The sequence below is a fragment of the Solanum tuberosum genome, unplaced genomic scaffold (genome assembly GCF_000226075.1).
Source record: "Solanum tuberosum cultivar DM 1-3 516 R44 unplaced genomic scaffold, SolTub_3.0 scf00116, whole genome shotgun sequence".
In the NCBI taxonomy this organism is placed as follows: Eukaryota; Viridiplantae; Streptophyta; class Magnoliopsida; order Solanales; family Solanaceae; genus Solanum; species Solanum tuberosum.
In genome coordinates this window covers 1,357,836-1,381,589 of record NW_006239040.1, presented here as the reverse complement: position 1 = coordinate 1,381,589, position 23,754 = coordinate 1,357,836, and the positions used below count along the sequence as shown (strand labels likewise).

At 36.8% G+C, this 23,754-nt stretch overlaps 4 protein-coding genes and 2 pseudogenes across 4 annotated transcripts; all 6 read left to right on the top strand.

Annotated features, from left to right (window-relative positions):
* The first annotated feature begins 3,113 nt into the window (after positions 1 to 3,113).
* LOC102586951 (BTB/POZ domain-containing protein At4g30940-like) lies at positions 3,114 to 4,394 on the top strand. Its single transcript, XM_006350092.1, has one exon. The coding sequence runs from the start codon at positions 3,114 to 3,116 to the stop codon at positions 4,392 to 4,394; it is 1,281 nt and encodes a 426-aa protein (XP_006350154.1).
* A 4,041-nt stretch (positions 4,395 to 8,435) lies between these two features.
* LOC102586610 (BTB/POZ domain-containing protein At4g30940-like) lies at positions 8,436 to 9,716 on the top strand. Its single transcript, XM_006350091.1, has one exon. It carries the CDS (start codon positions 8,436 to 8,438, stop codon positions 9,714 to 9,716), a length of 1,281 nt encoding a protein of 426 aa, XP_006350153.1.
* Positions 9,717 to 13,650: 3,934 nt separating this feature from the next.
* On the top strand, positions 13,651 to 14,955 carry LOC102586285 (BTB/POZ domain-containing protein At4g30940-like). Its single transcript, XM_006350090.1, has one exon. The coding sequence runs from the start codon at positions 13,651 to 13,653 to the stop codon at positions 14,953 to 14,955; it is 1,305 nt and encodes a 434-aa protein (XP_006350152.1).
* A 1,641-nt stretch (positions 14,956 to 16,596) lies between these two features.
* LOC102585945 (BTB/POZ domain-containing protein At4g30940-like) lies at positions 16,597 to 17,907 on the top strand. Its single transcript, XM_006350089.1, has one exon. The coding sequence runs from the start codon at positions 16,597 to 16,599 to the stop codon at positions 17,905 to 17,907; it is 1,311 nt and encodes a 436-aa protein (XP_006350151.1).
* A 570-nt stretch (positions 17,908 to 18,477) lies between these two features.
* On the top strand, positions 18,478 to 19,925 carry LOC102585608 (BTB/POZ domain-containing protein At4g30940-like; annotated as a pseudogene).
* Positions 19,926 to 20,631: 706 nt separating this feature from the next.
* Positions 20,632 to 21,972, top strand: LOC102585269 (BTB/POZ domain-containing protein At4g30940-like; annotated as a pseudogene).
* The last annotated feature ends 1,782 nt before the right edge of the window (positions 21,973 to 23,754 follow it).

Genomic DNA, 23,754 nt, shown 5'->3' with positions numbered 1-23,754 from the left:
TTAAGTAAACAAATTTTGAGCTGAGATAATATTCAATTTCGAGGGTTATCTTTGTGTTTGTAAGGATAAGGAGGAGAACTAGTTTTACTAGAATATACAACAACAATAACATATCTAGTGAAATCCCACAAAGTGGGATATGGAGAGGGTAGAGTGTATATAGGCTTTACCACTAACTCTTCGAGATAGAGAGACTGTTTTCGGAAACCCCTCGTCTCAAGCAAATCAAAGCAAAAACACGACTAATATCAAAGCAGTGCGGAGTAGATATGTAAGAAACCATACCAACAACAAGAAGATGCGGTCACTTAAACACAGTAAACCACAGATAAAATCAAATACCAGAAGCCAAAGACTACATGAGTACGCTAATACACCCTTCGTCGGAAAAAAATACCGTATCAATTTATCCATCACCAAGGAAAATAGAAACAAGCTCTACGCAGATCACTGGTGCAACTCCATCTCAACTAGAAAGTGCTCTGAGTCTCTTCCCATTGTTCTTACCCGAGTCTTGATTACCTACTAATCTTCTACCTTAATATATCCTTGACTCTTTCTCGTGAAAGTACTCCAACAACATATTATCCCTTCCCCTTCTACCTTAATCCTCGGCTTTTTATTGCAAAAGTACTCCAACACCAAACTACCTACTAATCTTCTACCTTAATCCTTGACTCTTTCTCATAAAAGTATTCCAACACCACACTACTCATTGCGCTTCTACATTAGTCCTTGGCTCTTTATTGTAAAAATACTCCAACACTGTACTACTTACTGCCCTTCTACCTTAAGCCTTGACTCTTTCTCGTAAAAGTACTCAAACACCAGACTACCTTCTGTTGTTCTACCTTAATCCTTTTTACTCTCTCATAAAAGTACTCCAACACTAGACTACTTACTGCCCTTCTACCTTAATCGATTTTCTCTTTCTCGTAAAAGTACTCCAACACCAATTTACTTGTGTTTTTAAAAATGATTTATTTTAACTATTTCACTTGGGGTTTGTAAATTATGAAATAATTTATTTTAACTATTCCAATTAGGATTCATAAAAGAAAAATAAGTGGGAGAGAATTTCTTTTAATTCTAACAAGTCGGATAAATTTCTTGGTTCCGTCGTACCTATTTCTTGCTTCCTCTTTCTTCGATATGTTGCTCCGCCGGTGATTGAATTTTCGTAGAATAATATCGTGACAATGTAGACCTAACTTTTCAAAAACTAAAATGGTGATGACATTCTTGTAATTTAAGGTTTTTAGGTCCAATACTATTCCTAGTTGGCTTATAAGTATTGGAGCTACTAATAATTATTTATTGTTTATAAGGAAACTATAATTAAATTTCTATTGATGATTATTACTATTAATAACCCGATAAAATGATAATTAATTTACTATCATATGTTAAACTACATTGATACTATAAAGAATATTTTAACCATGGGTATATTTTACAGTGAAAGTTTGGGAGAGGACGGTTGAGATAAGGGTGAGGAGGGATGTGTCCATTTCCGAGAACCATTTTGGATTAATGCCATGCCGTTCAACTATTAAAGTCATTGACCTTGAAAAGGCCTACGACAAAGTTCCAAGAGAAGTCCTTTGGCGATGTTTAGAGTCTTAAGGTGTACTTGTGGCTTATTTAGGGCGATAAAGGACATGTATGATGGATCTATACCCATGGTTAGAATATTCTTTATAGTATCAATGTAGTTTAACATGTTATAGTAAATTAATTATCATTTTATTGGGTTATTAATAGTAATAATCACAATAGAAATTTAAGTATACTTACCTTATAAACAATAAATAATTATTAGTAGCTCAATACTTATAAGCCAACTAGGAATAGTATTAGACCTAAAAGCCTTAAATTACAAGAATGCCATCACCATTTTTGTTTTTAAAAAGTTAGGTCTACAGTGTCGCGATATTATTCTATGAAAATTCAGTCATAGGCGGAGCAACATATCGAAGCAAGAGGAAGCAAGAAATAGGTACGACGGATGCAAGAATCCTATCCTACTTGTTAGAATTAGTAGAAATTCTATCCCAATTATTTTTCTTTTTATGAATCCTAATTGGAATAGTTATGATAAATTATTTCTTAATTTTACTAACCCGAAGTGAAATAGTTAAAATAAATCATTTTTAAAAACACATGTAGTTTGATGTTGGAGTACTTTACGAGAAAGAGTAAAAAAAGATTAAGGTAGAAGGGCAATAGGTAGTCTGGTGTTGGAGTACTTTTACGAGAAAACGTCAAAATGATTAAGGTAGAAGGGCAGTAGGTAGTCTGGTGTTGGTGTACTTTTATGAGAAAAAGTTAAGGATTAAGGTAGAAAGACAGCAGGTAGTCCAGTGTTGGAGTACTTTTACAATAATTAGTCAAGGACTAAGGTAGAAGGGCAAAGGGTAGTATGGTGTTTGAGTACTTTTATGAGAGAGACTCAAGGATTAGAGTGGAAGGGAAATAGGTAGTTTTGTGTTGGGAGTATTTTTACAAGGAAGAGTCAAAAGGATTAAGGTAGAAGGGCAGTAGGTAGTCCGGTGTTTGAGTACTTTTATGAGAAATAGTCAAAAGGATTATGGTAGAAGGACAGTAGGTAGTCTGGTGTTGGAGTAATTTTACGAGAAATAGTCAAAAGGACTAAGATAGAAGGGCAATAAGTAGTTTGGTGTTGGAGTACTTTTACCAGTAAGAGTCAAGCATTAACGTAGAAGGGTAGTAGGTAGCTTGATGTTGGAGTACTTTTACATGAAAGAGGCAAGGTGTTGGTCTCTTCTTCTCATTTTCTCCTTATTTAGACATAGACTTGCCCTTCTTTCAAATAGTGTCTTATCCTTTTATTTTATTACTACCTGTCATTTCATTTGCTTTGTTTATCTTGCTATTTTGCTGCCGTTATTTTCTTGATTATCTTACTTCGGTTATCTTATTTGAGTCTGGGTTTATCAGAAACAACCTATGTACCCCACAAAGGTAAAGGTAAGGTCTCCATATATCTTAACACTCTCCAGACCCCTCTTGTGTGATTAGACTGTGTAAGTTGTTGCATCTCTTACATTAGTAATAGTTTGAATTTCAGGGTACGACGACACTTCTGAAGAATGGAAAGCCAGAAAGACAGAGTGAAACTCAATGTTGGTGGAAAAAAGTTTGAAACTACGGCCACAACCTTAGCGAGTGCTGGAAGGAATTCATTCTTTGGACCCATGTTTGATGAGAATTGGAACCTGCATTCTGATGGGTTGATCACTGAACATTTCATTGATAGAAATCCCGATTACTTTGGTGTCCTTTTGGACTTACTCAGAACAGGGGAGCTTTATATTCCTCCAAAGATCGATAAAAAGCACCTATACAGAGAGGCTCTGTATTATGGTATTGAAGATCATTTAAGGTTAGCTAAATGGGGACCGTTTGATGGCAATAGGCTCCGGTTGGCCAAGTCTATAACCGGCCCAACAGTAGGGAAGGCTGATAAAATTCGGGCTAGTCCGAATAGCTGGTGCTGTGTGGTACGTGATAATATGGTCAACGTGTACAATTGGATGCTAGAAGAGCAACCTACAATAACCACTCGTGATTATCGTAGGGTCAACGATGTTTGTTGGGTTGATTCTGATAACATTGCGGTTAGTAGTTCTGACAAGTACCTAGCTAGTGGAGGCATTGGGTTGTTCAGTGCATCTACAGGGGAATTGCAGTATAATTTTGAAGTTAAAGATGAAGATCAAATGAAGGATTACACAGCAGATGCACTCGGTGTTAGCTCGGATTACAAGTTATTTTCCAGTTGTAGTGAGTGCACCAACAAAAAGAACGGGATCGGTGTTTGGGACCAAGTCACAGGTAAGCAGACAGATTTCTTGCCATACTGGCCAGATAGTAAGGCTACCAAGTTTCAGTGGTTACATGGTACCAATTGTTTGATGGTTTCTTCTTGTCATTTGAGGTCAAAATGTTCCATCAACTTGTTTGATTTTAGGGAAAACACGGTGGCTTTGTCGTGGTCTGATGCTACGTATCAAAGAATGTATAGAGACACGATAGCGATAGAGGAGAGAAATTCCATTTGTGTAGTAGATTCCAATGAGAATTTGGGTTTCATGGATTTGAGGAGTACTACAAGTAGTATAGAATGGAGAAGTTCTACGAGGGACAACACATTTAATCGTTATCCAAAACTGGCATTTCAAGAGGGACAGTTGTTCTCATTATTTTGCGATACAATTTCAGTTTATTGTGGTTCTGATTGGGTTCCAACATCACAGCTTCAACAGAGTCATGGTGGTTGGATTAGGGATTTTTCAATTGGTGGTGATCGTCTTTTTGCTCTTCATTGGAACAACGATATTTTTGATGTATGGGAGACCCCTCGTCCATAATATATGCATATGCAATTGGGTGAACGACTATTTAAGTTATCTCTTCTTCATTAGTACTTCGATTTTCTATGTAACTTGATTTGATTATGCAACAAAACTATGACTGATTGTGAATTATTGATAAGTTGTATGAGTTTAACAATTCATCCCTTAAGTTATTTTCTTTTTGTTGATGATATAAGAGTGATTGTTTCATGAGGTTTAATTAGTGGATATAGTGATAAACACAAGATTCAAGGTTATAGATACGTGTGTATCCATGATTTTCAACTATAAGGCCTTACTTATGTTATTTGTTCTTGACTTATTAAGATATGATACACTTCACAAATTTCAAATCCGCGTGGAAACTACCTCACATAGAAATGCAGTATAAGATTGCATGACCCGCAGAAATCTATAGTTATAAAAGTATGTCACTAAGGATAAAGCAAGAAATTAAATTTAAATTTAAATTGTTAGAGTTACTCTCGCCCTTTTAATTTTTTGGGGCTTTCATATAAAGATTTATAACACTTCTTCTTCTGAATCCGGCGGACAATTGTCAGACTCTTCGTGCTACCACTTAGTAAAGTCTTTCTCAAACCATGGGATATGGGTGTGGACAAAGAAATGATTAATGGAATAACAGAAATAACTTTTAATTTGATTTCGCTTGAAATAAATCCCTCGCTTTGATAAGAAATATTTGAGTAAACAACTTTTGAGCTGAGATAATATTCAATATCGAGGGTTATCTTTGCATTTGTTAGGATAAGTAGGAGAACTAGACAACTAGTAGGGATATTTTTACTGGAGTATACAACAACAATAACATATCCAGTAAAATCCCACAAAGTGGGATCTGAAAAAGGTAGAATGTATGTAGGCCTTAACTAACTCTTTGAGGAGAGACTGTTACCCAAAAACCCTTAGCTCAAGCAAATCCAAGGAAAAAGATGAAAGCTAATAAAGAAGAAGTTCGGAGAGGATATGCAAGGAACGTAGCAACAACAACAAAGTGTGGTCTACTAACACAATAAACCACATACAAATCAGATACAAAAGGTTGAAGACTACATGAGTACGCTAATACTACGACCAATATAGATCTTTATACTCCCACCTAGCCAAAGACACGAATAAGCGAGTAATTATATGACACCTCTCAACTCTCAACTACCTATTAATCTTTTACCCTTATCCATGAGCTTCATACCCTTCTATCTAATTAAGGTCATGTCCTCGATAATCTGAAAGTGAGTCATATCCTTCCTAATCACATCTCCCTAATACTTCTTCGGCCTGCCTCTGCCTCTCATCAACCCTTTTATATCCAGCCTCTCACACCTTCTTATCGGGCCATCCACACCTCTTCTCTTCACATGTCCAAACCATCTCAATCTCTCTTTCTTATCTTGTCCACCACAAATGACAGTCACTTCATCCTAGATATCCTCATTCCTAATCCTTATCGCTCTTAGTATACCTGCACATTCACCTCAACATCTTCATTTCCGCCACTTACATCTTCTGAACCTAGAGTTCTTGTTTAGTCAACACTCCGCTCTATACAAAAAAGTTTGTCAAACCACCACTGTATAGAACTTACCTTAAAATTTTGGTGGTACAATCTTGTCATACAAGAGGCTGGATGCAAACCTCCACTTCAACCATGCACCACGAATTTGATGTGTGATATCATCATCGATCTCCTTATTTCCTTGAATCAGAAACCTCAAATACTTAAATATCTCTCTCTTGGGGATAACTTGAGTATCGAGTCTCACTTCCATGCTTTACTTATATGTCACTTCACTTAATTTACACTCCAAATACATTATATTGGTCTTGCTCAACCTGAACCCTTTAGTCTTAAGATTTTATCTCCATACCTCTGACTCAAGATTTATCATCAAAATAATGTCATTTGAAAATAACAAACACCTACGGATCTCGCCTTGAATATGCAACATCAATTTATCCATCACCAAAGCAAATAGAAACAGGCTCAACGCAAATTCCTGGTGCAACTCCATCTCAATTAGAAAATGCTCCTAGTCTCTCCCCATTATCTGAGTCTTGACTCCATCATACATGTCCTTTATCACCCTAATATAAGCCACAAGTACACCTTTAGACGTCAAACACTGCCAAAGGACTTCTCTCGGAACTTTGTCGTAGGCCTTTTCAAGGTCAATGACTTTAATAGTTGAACGTGCTGACATTAATCCTAAATGGTTCTCGGAAATGGACATATCCCTCCTCACCCTTATCTCCATCATCCTCTCCCAAACTTTCAATGCAAAATATACCCATGGTTAAAATATTCTTTATAGTATCAATGTAGTTTAACATATGATAGTAAATTAATTATGATTTTATCGGGTTATTAATAATAATTATTATTAATAGAAATTTAAGTATAGTTACCTTATAAACAATAAATAATTATTAGTAGCTCCAATACTTATAAGCAAACTTGAAATAGTATTGGACCTAAAAGCCTTAAACTATAGGAATGCCATCACCATTTTTGTTTTTAAAAAGTTAGGTCTACGTTGTCGTAAAATTATTCTATGAAAATTCAGTCACAGGCGGAGCAACATATCGAAGCAGGAGGAAGCAAGAAATAGGTACGACGGAAGCAAGAATCCTATCCTACTTGTTAGAATTAATAGAAATTCTCTCCGAATTATTTTTCTTTTTATGAATCCCAATTGGAATAGTTATGATAAATTATTTCTTAATTTTACTAACCCTAAGTGAAATAGTTAAAATAAATCATTTTTTAAAAACACAGGTAGTCTAGTGTTGGAGTACTATTATGAGAAAGTCAAAATGATTAAGGTAGAAGGGCAGTAGGTAATCTGTTGTTGGAGTACTTTTACGAGAAATAGTCAAGGATTAAGGTAGAATGACAGTAGGTAGTCTGATGTTAGAGTACTTTTATGAGAAAGAGTCAAGGATTAAGGTAAAAAGACAGTAGGTAGCCTAGTGTTGGAGTACTTTTGCGATACAGAGCCAAGGACTAAGGTAGAAGGGCAAATGGTAGTATGTGTTGGAGTACTTTTACAAGAAAAAGTCAAGGATTAGAGTGGAATGGCAATATGCAGTGTGGTGTTGGAGTCCTTTTACGAGAAAGAGTCAAAAGGATTAAGGTAGAAGGGCAATAAGTAGTCTGGTGTTTGGGTACTTTTACGAGAAAGAGTCTAGGATTAAGGTAGAAGGGCAGTAGGTAGTCTGGTGTTGGAAGAAAGAATTGATAGGATTAAGGTCAGTATGTAGTCTTGTGTTGGAGTATTTTTACGAGAAAGAGTCAAGGATTAAGGTAGAAGCTAAGGTCAATAGGTAGTCTGGTGTTGGAGTACTTTTACGATAAAGAGCCAAAAATAAAGGTAGAAGGGCAAAAGGTAGTATGGTGTTGGAGTACTTTTATGAGAAAAAGTCAAAGATTAGAGTGAAAGGGCAATAGATAGTCTGGTGTTGGAGTACTTTTACGAGCAAGAGTTGATTAAGGTAGAAGAACAATAGGTAGTCTGGTGTTGGAGAGCTTTTACGAGAAAGAGTCAAGGATTATGGTAGAAGAGTAGTAGGTAGTTTGGTGTGGGAGTACTTTTACAAGAAAGAGTCAAAAAGATTACGGTAGAAGGGCAGTAGTTAGTCTGGTGTTGTAGTACTTTTATGAGAAATAGTCAAGCATTAACGTAGAAGGGTAGTAGGTAGCTTGATGTTGGAGTACTTTTACGTGAAAGAGGCAAGGTGTTAGTCTCTTCTTCTCATTTTCTCCTTATTTAGACGTAGACTTGCCCTTCTATCAAATAGTGTCTTATCCTTTTAATTTATTACTACCTGTCATTTCATTTGCCTTGTTTATCTTGCTATTTTGCTGCCGTTATTTTCTTGATTATCATACTTTGGTTACTCTTATTTGAGTCTGGGGTGTATCAGAAACAACCTATGTACCCCACAAAGGTTAAGGTAAGGTCTCTGTATATCTTACTTTGCATCTCTTACATTAGTAATAGTTTGAATTTCAGGGTACAGCGACACTTTTGAAGAATGGAAAGCCAGAAAGACAGAGTGAAACTCAATGTTGGTGGAAAAAAGTTTGAAACTACGGCCACAACCTTAGCGGGTGCGGGAAGGAATTCATTTTTTGGAGCAATGTTTGATGAGAATTGGAACCTGCATTCTGATGGGTCGATCACTGAACTTTTCATCGATAGAAATCCCGATTACTTTGGTGTCCTTTTGGACTTACTCAGAACAGGGGAGCTTTATATTCCTCCAAAGATCGATAAAAAGCACCTATACAGAGAGGCTCTGTATTATGGTATTGAAGATCATTTAAGGTTAGCTAAATGGGGACCGTTTGATGGCAATAGGCTCCGGTTGGCCAAGTCTATAACCGGCCCAACAGTAGGGAAGGCTGATAAAATTCGGGCTAGTCCGAATAGCTGGTGCTGTGTGGTACGTGATAATATGGTCAACGTGTACAATTGGATGCTAGAAGAGCAACCTACAATAACCACTCGTGATTATCGTAGGGTCAACGATGTTTGTTGGGTTGATTCTGATAACATTGCGGTTAGTAGTTCTGACAAGTACCTAGCTAGTGGAGGCATTGGGTTGTTCAGCGCATCTACAGGGGAATTGAAGTATAATTTTCAAGTTAAAGATGAAGATCAATTGAAGGATTACACAGCAGATGCACTCGGTGTTAGCTCAGATTACAAGTTGTTTTCCAGTTGTACTGAGTGCACCAACAAAAAGAACGGGATCGGTGTTTGGGACCAAGTCACAGGTAAGCAGACAGATTTCTTGCCATACTGGCCAGATAGTAAGGCTACCAAGTTTCAGTGGTTACATGGTACCAATTGTTTGATGGTTTCTTCTTGTCATTTGAGGTCAAAATGTTCCATCAACTTGTTTGATTTTAGGGAAAACACGGTGGCTTTGTCGTGGTCTGATGCTACGTATCAAAGAATGTATAGAGACGCGATAGCCATAGAGGAGAGAAATTCCATTTGTATAGTAGATTCAAATGAGAATTTGGGTTTCATGGATTTGAGGAGTACTACAAGTAGTATAGAATGGAGAAGTTCTACGAGGGACAACACATTTAATCGTTATCCGAAACTGGCATTTCAAGAGGGACAGTTGTTCTCATTATTTTGCGATACAATTTCAGTTTATTGTGGCTCTGATTGGGTTCCAACATCACAGCTTCAACAGAGTCGTGGTGGTTTGATTAGGGATTTTTCAATTGGTGGTGATCGTCTTTTTGCTCTTCATTGGAACAAAGATATTTTTGATGTATGGGAGACCCCTCGTCCATAGTATATGCGTATGCAATTGGGTGAACGACTATTTAAGTTATCTCTTCTTCATCAGTACTTCGATTTTCTATGTAACTTGATTTGAGTATGCAACAAAACTATGACTGATTGTGAATTATTGATAAGTTGTATGAGTTTAACAATTCATCCCTTAAGTTATTTTCTTTTTGTTGATGATATAAGAGTGATTGTTTCATGAGGTTTAATTAGTGGATATAGTGATAAACACAAGATTCAAGGTTATAGATACGTGTGTATCCATGATTTTCAACTATAAGGCCTTAGTCATGTGATTTGTTCTTGACTTATTAAGATATGATATACTTCACAAATTATAAATCCGCGTGAAACAACCTCACGTAGAAATGTAGTATAAAATTGCATGACACTCAGAAATCTATAGTTATAAAAGTATGTCACTAAGGATAAAGCAAGAAATTTAATTTAAATTTCAATTGTTTTAAAAAGTGACGTTATTTTTCAAACATACATAAGAAAATAGTGCGATATAAGATGGAATGATAGAGAAATATTAAATAAAAAGGACAATTAGAGTTACTATCGCCCTTTTAATTTTTTGGGGCTTTCATATAAAGCTTATAACACTTCTTCTTCTGAATTTGGCGGACAATTGTCAGACTACCACTTAGTAAAGTCTTCCTTTTAACCACAGGATAGGGGTGTGGACAAAGCAATGATTAATGGTATTGCAGAAATAACTTTTAATTTGATTTCGCTTGAAATGAATCCCTCGTTTTGATAAGAAATATTTGAGCAAACAACTTTTGAGCTGAGATAATACTCACTTTTGAGGGTTATCTTTGCATTTGTAAGGATAAATAGGAGAACTAGACAACTAGTAGGGGTATTTTTCTTGGAATAACATACCCAGGGAAATCCTACAAAGCGGGGTCTGTAAAGGTAGAGTGTATGTAGGCCTTAACTAACTCTTTGAGGAGAGACTGTTACCCATAAACCCTTAGCTCAAGCAAATCAAAGGAAAAAGATGAAAGCTAATATCGAAGAAGTTCGGAGCAGATATGCAAGGAACGTAGCAATAACAACAAAGTGTGGTCAACTAACACAATAAACCACATACAAATCAGATACAAAAAGTTGAAGACTACATGAGTACGCTAATCCTACGACCGATATGGACCTTTATACTCCCACCCAGCCAAAGACACGAATAGGCTAGTAATTATAAGACACCTCTCAACTCTCAACTACCTATTAATCTTTTACCCTTATCCATGAGCTTCATACCCTCCTATCTAATTAAGGTCATGACCTCGATAATCTGAAAGTGAGTCATATCCTTCCTAATCACATCTCCCCAATACTTCTTCGGCCTACCTTTGCCTCTCCTTAACCCTTTTATATCCAACCTCTCACACCTTCTTATCGGGGCATCCATACCTCTTCTCTTCATGTGTCTAAACCATCTCAATCTCTCTTTCTTATCTTGTCCACCACAAATGACACTCACTTCGTCCTGGATATCCTCAATCCTAATCCTTATCGCTCTTAGTATACCTGCACATTCACCTCAACATCTTCATTTCCGCCACTTACTTCTTCTGAACCTAGAGTTCTTGTTTGGTCAACACTCCGCTCTATACAACAAAGTTTGTCCAACCACCACTGTATAGAACTTACCTTAAAGTTTTGGTGGTACAATCTTGTCACACAAGAGGCTGGATGCAAGCCTCCACTTCAACCATGCACCACAAATTCGATGTGTGATATCATCATCGATCTCCCTATTTCCTTGAATCAGAGACCTCAAATACTTAAATCTATCTATCTTGGGGATAACTTGAGTATCGAGTCTCGCTTCCATGCTTTACTTATATGTCACATCACTTAATTTACACTCCAAATACTTTGTATTGGTCTTGCTCAACGTGAACCCTTTAGTCTTAAGATTTTATCTCCATACCTCCGACACAAGACTCATCATCAAAATAATGTCATTTGAAAATAACAAACAACTACGGATCTCACCTGAATATGCCTCATCAATTTATCCATCATCAAGGCAAACCGAAACGTGCTCAATGCAGATCCCCATTGCAACCCCATCTCAACTGAAAAGTGCTCTGAGTTTCCTCCCATTGTTCTTACACGAGTCTTGACTCTATTATACATGTCTTTTATCGCCCTAATATAAGCCACCAGTACACCTTTAGACCCCAAACATCGCCAAAGGAGTTCTCTCGGGACTTTGTCGTTTACCTTTTCAAGGTCAATGACTTCCATAGTTGAACATCGTGACATTAATCCAAACTGATTCTCGGAAATGGACACATCCCTCCTCACCCTTAGCTCCACCATCCTCTCACAAACTTTCAATGTAGAATATACCCATGGTTAAAATATTTTTATAGTATCAATGTAATTTAACATGTGATGGTAAATTAATTATCATTTATCGGGTTATTATTAGTAATACTCATCAATAGAAATTTAAGTTTAGTTACCTTATAAACAATACACAATTATTAGTAGCTCCAATACTTATAAGCTAACTTGGAATAGTATTGGACCTAAATTACAGGAATGCCATCACAAATCTTGTATAAAAAAACTTAGGTCTACGTTGTCGCGATATTATTCTATGAAAATTCAGTCACTGGCGGCGCAACATTCCGAAGAAAGAGGAAGCAAGAAGTAGGTACGACGGAACCAAGAACCATATCCTACTTGTTATAACTAAACAAATTCTCTCCCAATTATTGTTCTTTTTACGAATCCTAATTGGAATAGTTAAAATAAATTATTTCCTAATTTAGGAACCCTAAATGAAATAGTTCAAATAAATCATTTTTAAAAACACCTCATGGACTAATTTTTGACTAATCTTAAGTGAATTTGTCTAGCTACTCCTTTTTTGAATTCTTCTTAGTTTGTAAAAAAAATCATTTCTTTAACTTTCTTCTTTGAATGATTTTTAAAAAAAATAAAAAGTTGTGCATATGAATCTATATACCCATTGTATTATGTCTTACTTTTTCTGATTTTGTATATTCTAAACTCTCTTATTTTTGTTTACTTTTCAAGCTTATGAATGTTCCAACATCCTGAAATTAGGAAAATTAACTTAAATAGCCACCTGTCCAAAAGAACAACCGGGAGATGTATAATATATGTATATTGGCTGGCGATTGTATATCTTTTTGGACGAGCAACCAAATGTGTAAATCTCCCTTTCATAGTTGTGCTACAATTTGAGGTGATTAGATAGGACATGGTGCATCTTGTGTTTACATAGGATATGACCTTAGATAGGATGATTTGAAGGTCGCATATTAGAATATAAGGTTAGTTGGGAGTTGAACGTTTTTCTCGCTTTCCAACGGGGTAAGATAGGTGGTGGTATCGGTACCTACTCTCTTACCAATAGTATTAGCACTATTTTCATAGTTCCTAGTTCATCGAGTGTTGTTATCATTGTGTTTGTTGTGTTTTGGTTATCTCACTAGTTTGTTGTTGCTATTGTTCTTTCTATGTATGCCATGCCATGTTTTCCATAGCACTATATTTCATTGTTGTTACTACTTCCATTTATGTATTCTCTTTTGCAAACTGCTTTGAGATGCTTTAGTTGAACCGAGGGTCTATCGGACATAACCCCCTATCTTTATGAGGTAGGGGTAAGGTTTGCGTACAGTCTACCCTATCCATACCTCACTTGTAGGATTACACTAGGTAAGCTGTTGTGGTAGAAGTTTTTTTCTAAGCGGATCTCTTATATTAGTAGAAGCAGCCACTAATGCTTGCATCAGGTTAGGCTGTCTACATTACATCTCTTGTGGTGCGCGTCCCTTCCCTGGACAGGCTAAAGCGGGATGCTTTGTGCATCAGACTTCCCTTTTCAATCTCTTAAATTAGTAATGGTTTTGAATTTCAGGGTACTACGACATTTTTGAAGAATGGGAACTCCAAAAGACAAGGTGAAACTCAATGTTGGCGGAAAAATGTTTGAAACTACGGCCACCACCTTAGCCGGTGCTGGAAGGAATTCATTCTTTGGAGCCATGTTTGATGAGAACTGGAACCTGCATTCCGATGGGGAGATAACTGAACATTTCATCGATAGAAATCCCAAACATTTTGGTGTCCTTTTGGACTTACTCAGAACAGGGGAGCTTGATATTCCTCCCAAGATAGATAAAAAGCTCCTATACAGAGAGGCCAAATATTATGGCATTCTTGATCATGTCAGGTCAGCTAAATGGGGTCCGTTTAATGGAAATAGGGCCCGGTTGGCACAGTCCATAACGGGCTGGTCAGCAAGTGATGGAGAGGTTGGACAGACTATTCGAGCTAGCCCGAGTGGATGGTGCTGTGTGACTCAGGGTAGTGTTGTTCGTGTGTACGACTGGATGCTTGAAGAACACCCTATAATACATATTGAACACAATAAGGTGAATGATGTTGGTTGGGTTGATTCCGAAAGTATCGTGGTTAGCTCTGATGAAAAGCTAGCTAGTGGAGGCATGGGGCTATTCAATGCATCCACAGGGGAGTTGAGGTATAAATTTCAAGTTACAGATAAATTGAGAACTTTAGCTCCATTAGTCACAGCAAGTACACTAGGTTTTGGCTCAGATAACAAGTTGTTCTCGAGTTGTGAAAATGCTGATGGTTACCCTGGGATTGGCATTTGGGATCTAGTCACAGGTAAGCTGATAGATTTCCGTTCTCTTGCGCGTCATCACTCACTTAGAAAGGCTACCAGGCTGCAATGGTTACCTGGTTACAATTGTTTGATGGCCCTTTATTTGTATCCAAAGGTTGATATCGTGTTGTTTGAATATCAACAAAACGCTATGTGTCAGTTATTGGCTGAGGATCAGAACAAACATTCTAGTACTATTCGTGATGCAATAGTGATAGGGGAAAGTAGTTCAATTTGTGTATTAGGCTTGAATGAGTGTTTGGGTTTCTTGGATTTTAGAAGGACTGATACGAGTGTGAATTGGAGATATAAGAAAGATTCTTCGTCTGGTCTGTGTTTTCCTAAACTGGCATTTCACAAGGGGCAATTGTTTTCATCACTGAACGATAGTATTTCGGTGTATTGTGGTTCTGACTGGCTTCCAACATCACAGCTTCGAAAGAGTCCTGGTGATCCGATTTGTGATTTTTCAATTGGTGGTGACCGTCTTTTCGCTCTTCATAAAGATGAAAATGTCGTTGATGTATGGGAGACTCCTCGTCCACCAGTTATATGAATCTAGATTGTCAGAGTTCGTTGATCAAGACGCTATCGCTGTTGATTTCAAGCAGAATTAAGTTGCAAACATCATGTACTATGTTCTTGAATGGTGCATATCATAGAATGATCAAAGTAAAGTAGTTCTACAAAATTAAGAGGCATTCTCTCATTTTTCTCGATCGAATTCTTCCCTTCTTTTGCATACATTTCATACAAACAAAATCGATCGATCATGTATGTGTATCATGTGATTTGTTGCTGTCTTTTTGAGTTCGTTGAAATTATCGAAGTTTGAGGTACCGCTACTTCTTTAATGGTTAATCCATTTTAACTTGGGAGGAATTAATCTACAACCTCGGGTACTAGAGGGGATTAAATTTCTAATGGATACACAGTGGGTTCTGTGGACTCAGATAATTCTTTTCTTTTTCTTTTCATCTTTTATTATTTCTGGTTTGCTAATATGAATACATGAATCAAAGGCATTAACTCAGTATTCAATGTACACCATGAAATTATATATTTCATTCATATTGCTCGGACTCTCTGAAAATGCTAGCATATCCATGTCGGATCCTCCAAAAATACACTAGTTTGGGAGGACAAACAGGCACCCACTCGTATTTCTGAAGTGTCTGAGCAAACATATAATATATGTTAATTTTCTCAGCAACCTTCAAATAAAGTAAATTGGAAAGCCTAGTTCAAAATAAATTGTCAATCAGCTATATATGTTTTTCATATTCAGTAGGTTATATCAATTTTTGTAATTTTAAAAGCTTGGTCAAATAGACTATTATTTTAAGCGTATTTTTAAAAAAAATATCTTTATAATACATAAATTCATGCATAAGAATCCTACTTTGAATAGTTATACAATACGAATCTAACGTGGAATAGTTAAAAAAAAAATACTTTGCTAGACAATACGAGTCCAATTGGGATAATCAAAATTAATTATTTTTTTTACATATAAAAACACCTCATGGACTAATTTTTTCAATAATTACAAGTCAATCCGTCTCGTTGTTTGATTTCTTCTAAGTCTGGTAAAAATAATTATTTCTTCAACTCTCCCTTTTATTGTTGCGCTAGATTTATTTTTTCCGAATATTGAGGACATGACCTTAGATAAAACGGTTTGGAAGTCGCGTATTAGTGTAGAAGGTTGATTGGTAGGTGAACACAGTGGTATAGGTATCTACTCTCTTACTGGTAGTATTAACACTATTCTCGTAGTTGCTTGTTTATTGAGTGTTGTTGTCATTGTGTTTCGTGTGTTTCAATGTCACTAGTTCGTTGTTGTTATTGCTCTTTCTATATGTATGCTATGTACTGTTTTCCATAGTGCTATATTTCATTGTTGTTACTATTCCGTTTCTGTATTCTCTTTTTCAAACTGCTTTGAGATGCTTTACTTGAATCGAGGGCCTCCGCAAGCCTCACTTGTGAGATTATAGTGGGTAAGTTGTTGTAGAAATTCTTTTCTAAGCGGCCACTAATGCTTGCATTAGGTTAGGTTGTCTACATTACATCTCTTGGGTGCGGACCTTCCCTGGACAGGGTAAAGCGGGATGCTTTGTGCATCGGATCGCTCTTTTTATCTTTTACATTAGTATTGGTTTTGAATTTCAGGGTACTACGACATTTTTGAAGAATGGGAACTCCAAAAGACAAGGTGAAATTCAATGTTGGTGGCAGAATCTTCGAAACTACGGCCACAACCTTAGCAATTGCTGGCGAAAATTCACTCTTTCGAGCCATGTTAGATGAGAAGTGGAACGTGCATTCAAATTCAGCTATCACTGAATACTTCATAGATAGAGACCCTGATTATTTTGCCGTCCTTCTTAACCTGCTCAGAACAGGAGAGCTTTATATTCCTCCAAAGATAGATAAATATCTCCTATACAGAGAGGCAGAATATTATGGCATTCTTGATCATGTCAGGTTAGCTAAATGGGGTCCGTTTGATGGAAATAGGGCCCAGTTGGCACAGCCCATAACGGACTGGTCAGCAGCGAATGGAACTCTTGCATACACTATTCGAGCTAGCCCGAGTGGATGGTGCTGTCTGGCTCAGGGTAGTGTTGTTCGCGTGTACGACTGGATGCTTGAAGAACATCCTTTAATACATATTGCGCACCATCAGGTGAGAGACATTTGTTGGGTTGATGACAAACATATTGTGATAAGCTCTGATAAAAGACTAGCAAATGGAGGCATGAGTCTATTCAATGCATCCACAGGGGAATCAAGGTGTAAATTTCAAGTTACAGATAAATCGAGCGGTTTAGCTCCATTTTCCACAGCAAGTACACTAGATTTTGGCTCAGATTGCAAGTTTTTCTCGAGTTGTGAAAACGGTAATGAACACCATGGGATTGGCAATTGGGATCTAGTCACAGGTAAGCTGATAAATTTCCACTGTAGTCCACCTCATCTCTCACTTAAAAAGGCTAGCAGGCTGCAATGGTTACCTGGTACCAACTGTTTGATGGCCTTTTATTTGGATTGTGCAAAGGTTGATATCATCTTGTTTGACTTTAGAGATAACACTACGGTTCGGTTATTGACTGAGAAGCACGACAGACCTTGTGATCGTACTATTCAAGATGCAATAGTGATAGAGGAGAGTAGTTCAATTTGTGCATTACGTTGGAATGGAGCTTTAGGTTTCATGGATTTGAGGAGTACCGCTAGAGGTGTAAATTGGAGAAATACGGAAGATCCTTTTGCTAGTCCGTATTTTCCCAAACTGGCATACCACGAAGGGCAATTGTTTTCATCGTTTAACAATAGAATTTCGGTGCATTCTGGTTCTGATTGGCTTCGAACATCACAGCTTAGACATAGTGATTTTGGTGCAATTCATGATTATTCAATTGGTGGTAACCGTCTTTTCTCTCTGCAAAGTACAGGAAATATAATAAATGTATGGGAGACCCCTCGTCCACCAATTATATAATATTTAGATTGTTAGAGTTGGTTGATCAACAACTCCATAGCTGATATTCAGTTTACAACATCAAACTTCTGCATATTTCATTCATGTATCTTTATCTTCTCAGCAATCTAATAAAGTTAATTTGAAAGCTATAATTTTTAGATGTATGATGTATCAAATGCTAATCCTTTATGTTGCAGTTATATTACAACTAAGATGATCAACAAATTTTAGTTGTGTAAGTCTGAAGTGTGTTCCGAAGTAGGAAATTCACCATTTTTTGTGCACAACGGGTATGACCTCAATGGTTGCCCCAAAATCGGGTATATCTGCATTCCCCCCCGTAAATGTATAGCCTTTAGCTCTTATTTGATACCAATGCTTTGAGACAACCTTTTACATTCCTTACATTTGAAACATGGGGAAAATAAATTATGGAAAAACTAAACAGACACCAAAAAACTCTTTGTATGCTATGCTCTCTTTGGGAATTGGTATAGACTGACACTGATGCCTTGAAGGTCTTTATATACCATACATTTTCAGAACAATTTCAACTTCATTTTAGTATTTATTGAGTACCTTCGAATAATGGGAACTCCGAAAGGTAGGGTGAAACTTAATGTTGGTGGCAGAATCTTTGAAACTACAGCCACAACCTTAGAATTTGCTGGCCAAAATTCACTCTTTCGAGCCATGTTAGATGAGAATTGGAACCTGCATTCTGATTCAGCAATCACTGAACACTTCATCGATAGGGACCCTGATTATTTTGCTGTCCTTCTTAACCTGCTCAGAACAGGAGAGCTATATATTCCTCCAAAGATAGATAAAAAACTCGTATACAAAGAGGCTGAATATTATGGCATTCTGGATCATGTCAGGTCAGCTGAGTGTGATAAATTTGATGGCAATAGGCCTCTGTTGGCACGGTCCATAACAGGCTGGTCAGTAAGGGATGGTGAGATATCTCGGGCCATCCAAGCCAGCCCGAATGGCTGGTGCTGTGTGGCGCATGGTAGTGTGGTTCACATGTACGACTAGATGCTAGAAGAACGTCCTACAATCAATCTTGATTACCATAAGGTAAACAATCTTTGTTGGATTGATTCTGAAAATATTGTGGTTAGCTCTGATGAAAATCTAGATAGTGGAGGCATGGGGTTATTCAATGCTTCCATAGGGGAATTGAGATATAAATTTCAAGTTACAGATGTATTAAAAGGTTATACAGCAGATGCACTCGGTGTTAGCTCAGATAACAAGCTGTTTTCCAGTTGTACTAAGAGCACTAGCAATAAACATGGGATCGGTGTTTGGGACCAAGTTACAGGTAAGCAAATAGATTTCCTCGATTGGTCACCATACAAGTATCAACACAATGCTAGCAGGCTGCAATGGCTACATGATACCAAATGTTTGATGATTGCTAGTTTCCATCCAAGGAATGATATCAGGTTGTATGATGTTAGGAATGACAAGGTGGTTTGGTCTTGGTCTGGTGTCTACGCGAGCAGCTGTTATGGCATTGCTCATGAGAAAATTTTTAGAGATGTGGTTGCGATAGAGGAGAGTAGTTCAATTTGTATAGTAGATTGGAATGAGTGTCTTGGTTTCATGGATTTGAGGGGTAATGGAACAATAAATTGGAGAAATTCTATCAAGGGTGTTATGCCTTTTTTTCCCTGGGAGGGTAGAAGTTACTCTTGTTATCCCAAACTGGCATTTCACGAGGGGCAATTGTTTTCATCATTGAACGATACCATTACGGTTTATTCTGGTTCTGATTGGGTTCCAACATCACAATTTCAACAGAGTCACAGTGGTCCAACAACATACCCAGTGAAATCCCACTAGGTGGGGTCTGGGGAGGGTAGAGTGTACGCAGACCTTACCACTACCTCGTGGAGGTAGAGAGTCACAGTGGTCCAATTTGTGATTTTTCAATTGGTGGTGACCGCCTTTTTGCTCTTCATAGAAACGAAGATGTTCTTGATGTATGGGAAACCCCTCATTTCTTTCCCATCCCGTTAAAATAGGGTCGTCTTTAGCCTTTTATCGACAAGTTTAAGTTATTTACACCGACAATGTAAAGTATTATTTTACATTATCAAGTCATCTTTACATATTATTGCAGGTAACTCAGCTTATTTTCGAAATTACAAACCCCCACAATCTACATTATAAGAAGGCTTATCTATAGATGCCATTTGGTAACCTGATAGAGTAAAATGTTCTTTACACTGAGCGTGTATATAATTTAAAACAATTTGTCAATAACTACCCTTGACCTACCTCTTCTATAGGCGTTTTTTATTTGTGAATGCCTGAGATCGATTGACCACTGTACTAGACAGTTTCGCTATCATTAGATTGTGTGGAAACATGAGACAACGTCAACAGAATGGAGGAAAAGACCGTAATCTGAACGGACTATAATTATTAAACAGCTCATTCATAATCTTATAGACTCGACCACACGACAAATAGACACAGGCTTATGGCTAAACACTACTGAAAACAAATCCCAATCTATTCGAATCAGTAAGTTTTAATAGTCTCAATCTAAAATTTTAATGACAACCTTTTACATTCCTTACATTGAATCATGGAGAAACTAAATAGACACCAAAACTCTTTGTATGCCAAATGTAGCTCTCTTTGGTGAATTGTTATGTATATATACAATACTTTTTTCAGGACAATTTTAAGTTCATTTCAGTATTTTTTGGATACTTCTGAATGATGGGATTTCCTAGAGACAGGGTGAAATTCAATGTTGGTGGCAAAATCTTCGAAACTACTGCCACAACCTTAGCAGTAGCTGGCAAAAAATAATTCTTTGGAGCCATGTTTGATGAGAATTGGAATCTGCATTCTGATGCAGCAATCACTGAACACTTCATTGATAGAAATCCCGATTATTTTGGTGTCCTTTTGGACTTACTCAGAACCGAGGAGCTTTATATTCCTCCAAAGATCGATTAAAAGTTCCTATACAGAGAGGCTGAATATTATGGCATTTTGGATCATGTCAAGTCAGCTGAATGTGATACATTTGATGGCAATAGACTCCGGCTGGCAAAGTCCATAACAGGCTTGTTAGTAGGAGATGGTAAGTTCACACCAGCCATCCAGGCTGGCCCGAATGCCTGGTGCTGTGTGAGTCAGGGTAGTGTGGCTCACGTGTACGACTGGATGCTAGAAGAACACCCTACAATCAATCTTGATTATCGTAAGGTGAATGATGTTTGTTGGGTTGATTCTGAAAATATTGTGGTTAGCTCTGATGAAAAGATAGCTAATGGAGGCATGGGGTTATTCAGGGCATCCACAGGGGAATTGAGGTACAAATTTCAGGTTACCGATGAAATGAATGATTACACAACAGGAATACTAAGTTGTAGCTCGGATTACAAGTTATTCTCAAGTTGTAAAAGTACTAGCAATGGGCATGTAATCGGTGTTTGGGACCAAGTCACAGGTAAGCAGATAGATTTCTTGTCATACTATACATATGGTAATGCTAGACGATTGCAATGGTTGCACGGTACCAACTGTTTGATGGCCACTAGTTTTCATCCAAGGGACGGAAATTGTTGCATCAGCTTGTTAGATTTTAGGAAAAACATAACGGTTATATCGTGGTCTGATGTTAGGGATCGAGTGAAAAAGCCTTATATTACTGATCAAACAAAGTTTAGAGACGTGATAGCAATAGAGGAGAGTTATTCCATTTGTGTAGTCGATAAAAATGAGCGTTTGGGTTTCATTGATTTGAGGAAGTACTACTGATGCAAGTGTGGAATGGAAAGAAACTACAAGGGTCAACACGAATTCATCTTTTTTCGGGGGTAGCAACAACTGTTATCCCAAACTTGCATTTCATGAGGGACAATTGTTTTCATCAATGAAGGATAGAATTTCGGTTTATTGTGGTTCTGATTGGGTTCAAACATCAGAGATTCGACAGAGTCATGGTGGTCCAATTGTGATTTTTCAATAGGTGGTGATCGTCTTTTTGCTCTTCATGGTGACGAAGATATTTTTGATGTATGGGAGACCCCTCGTCCACCAATTAAATGAATCGAAATCCTAATTTGATTTTGGATTTTAGTTTCTTTATATCGATCTTTTCAATAGGGCGTTAGAGTTGGTTGGTGGATCAAGAAACTATAGCTGATGATTTCAGGTTAGAACTAAGTAGCAAACATCATGTACTATGTTCTTGAATGATGCATAATCATAAAATGACCAAGTGAAGTTTTATATAAATTGATTAAGCAGGTAATCTATCTTATTTTCAAGATTACTATAGATGTCGTTTGGGTGACCTCATAGTGTAAATGTTTTTCTTACATCAAAGGTGTTTACAACTAAAACTCTTACAAGCTAGGTATTTCTATTCTTCATCTCCGAGATCGATTGACTACTCTACTACCTATCATTGTCCAAAAGGACGAAGAATGATCTAAAGCCTATTCACAGTCTTATAGGTCAGATCGATACGACCAAAAGAGACATGCTTATGACTTAACATTATCGGGAACAAACAATAGACACTAAAAATCATGGTCATAGTAATAAGAATAATAATATACATAATTTGTTTGATTTATTAAACTTTTACTACTACAAGGCCACATTTCAATTTCTTGACAAATGATATTGAAACTATCTGTAAAAAAAATATACTATGTATAGATATTTAAAAATGTGTGCATACCAGTTATTTTGAAGAAGAATATTACAAGCGGTTTACCTTCCACGTGTCCAGTGGCGGAGCCAGAATTTTTAATAAGGGGGTTCAAAATCAAAAAAAGTAAACACACAAACTAAAGAAAGGGGGTTCGATATCTATTATACATACCTAAAAAATAATTTTAACCATATATAAATAGTAATTTTTTCCGTCAAGGGGGTTCGGATGAACCCCCTTATAAGTATATGTTGCCTCCGCCCCTGCACGTGTCATTATTAGTTTTATACTTCTATACTTTTATTAATACATCATATAGTACAAATCGATTTATCTTTAATTAGAGTGTTCATTTAAATCAAAAACCTTTTGGCACATCCTTACTAGCCTATCCAATGTAAAATTGAATTTAATGAGACCACTTTCATATGGTTAACCAAAACAAAATTGACCCTACCATTAGGAGTCGGAAAGTTTCTATAATTTCTTTCATTCTTAATTAAATATTTTAGATTCAAAGCTAGTAAATGAAATAGAGCAATACTTTCTTAAAGGATATTAATTTAAATTAGTCAGAGCCTCAATATGGATACCAAACAATCATTGGTAAGTGGAGCCAAAAATTTTATCGAAGGAGTTAAAATATGAAGTAAACATGCCAATTCAAATGAGTTTAATATCTACTATATATATATATAAAAAAAAAAATTAATAATGTATCAACAATATAAACCAAATTACACTGGTTCCGTCCCTGACCGAGAAACCACAAAAAGGAATGTTACAAAGTTAGTTGCTCTGTCAAAAATATTTATTATAATCAATATATTTAATATTTGTGCATATATTATATAGGCATAATACATATATTGGCCCCTAAACTTGGCTTCAAATTTTAACTTTGACCTCCAACTTTCATAATGCACAAATAGGCACTTTAACTATCCTACCTTTAAATAAATAAACACGCGATTTTCGGAGCCAAAAGCGTGAAATGCAAACGCTGCCACGTGTATTAGTGACCCACTCAATGGCTGCCAACTATTCAATGCATGTGGGCCCTTTTCCTGTCTATTTGACACCTTTTCAATTTGTCATGCATTTATTTCAATATCTTTTAATGGATATGGACCCTACCTCACTAATTCCATTCCCTTCTCTTTATTTTT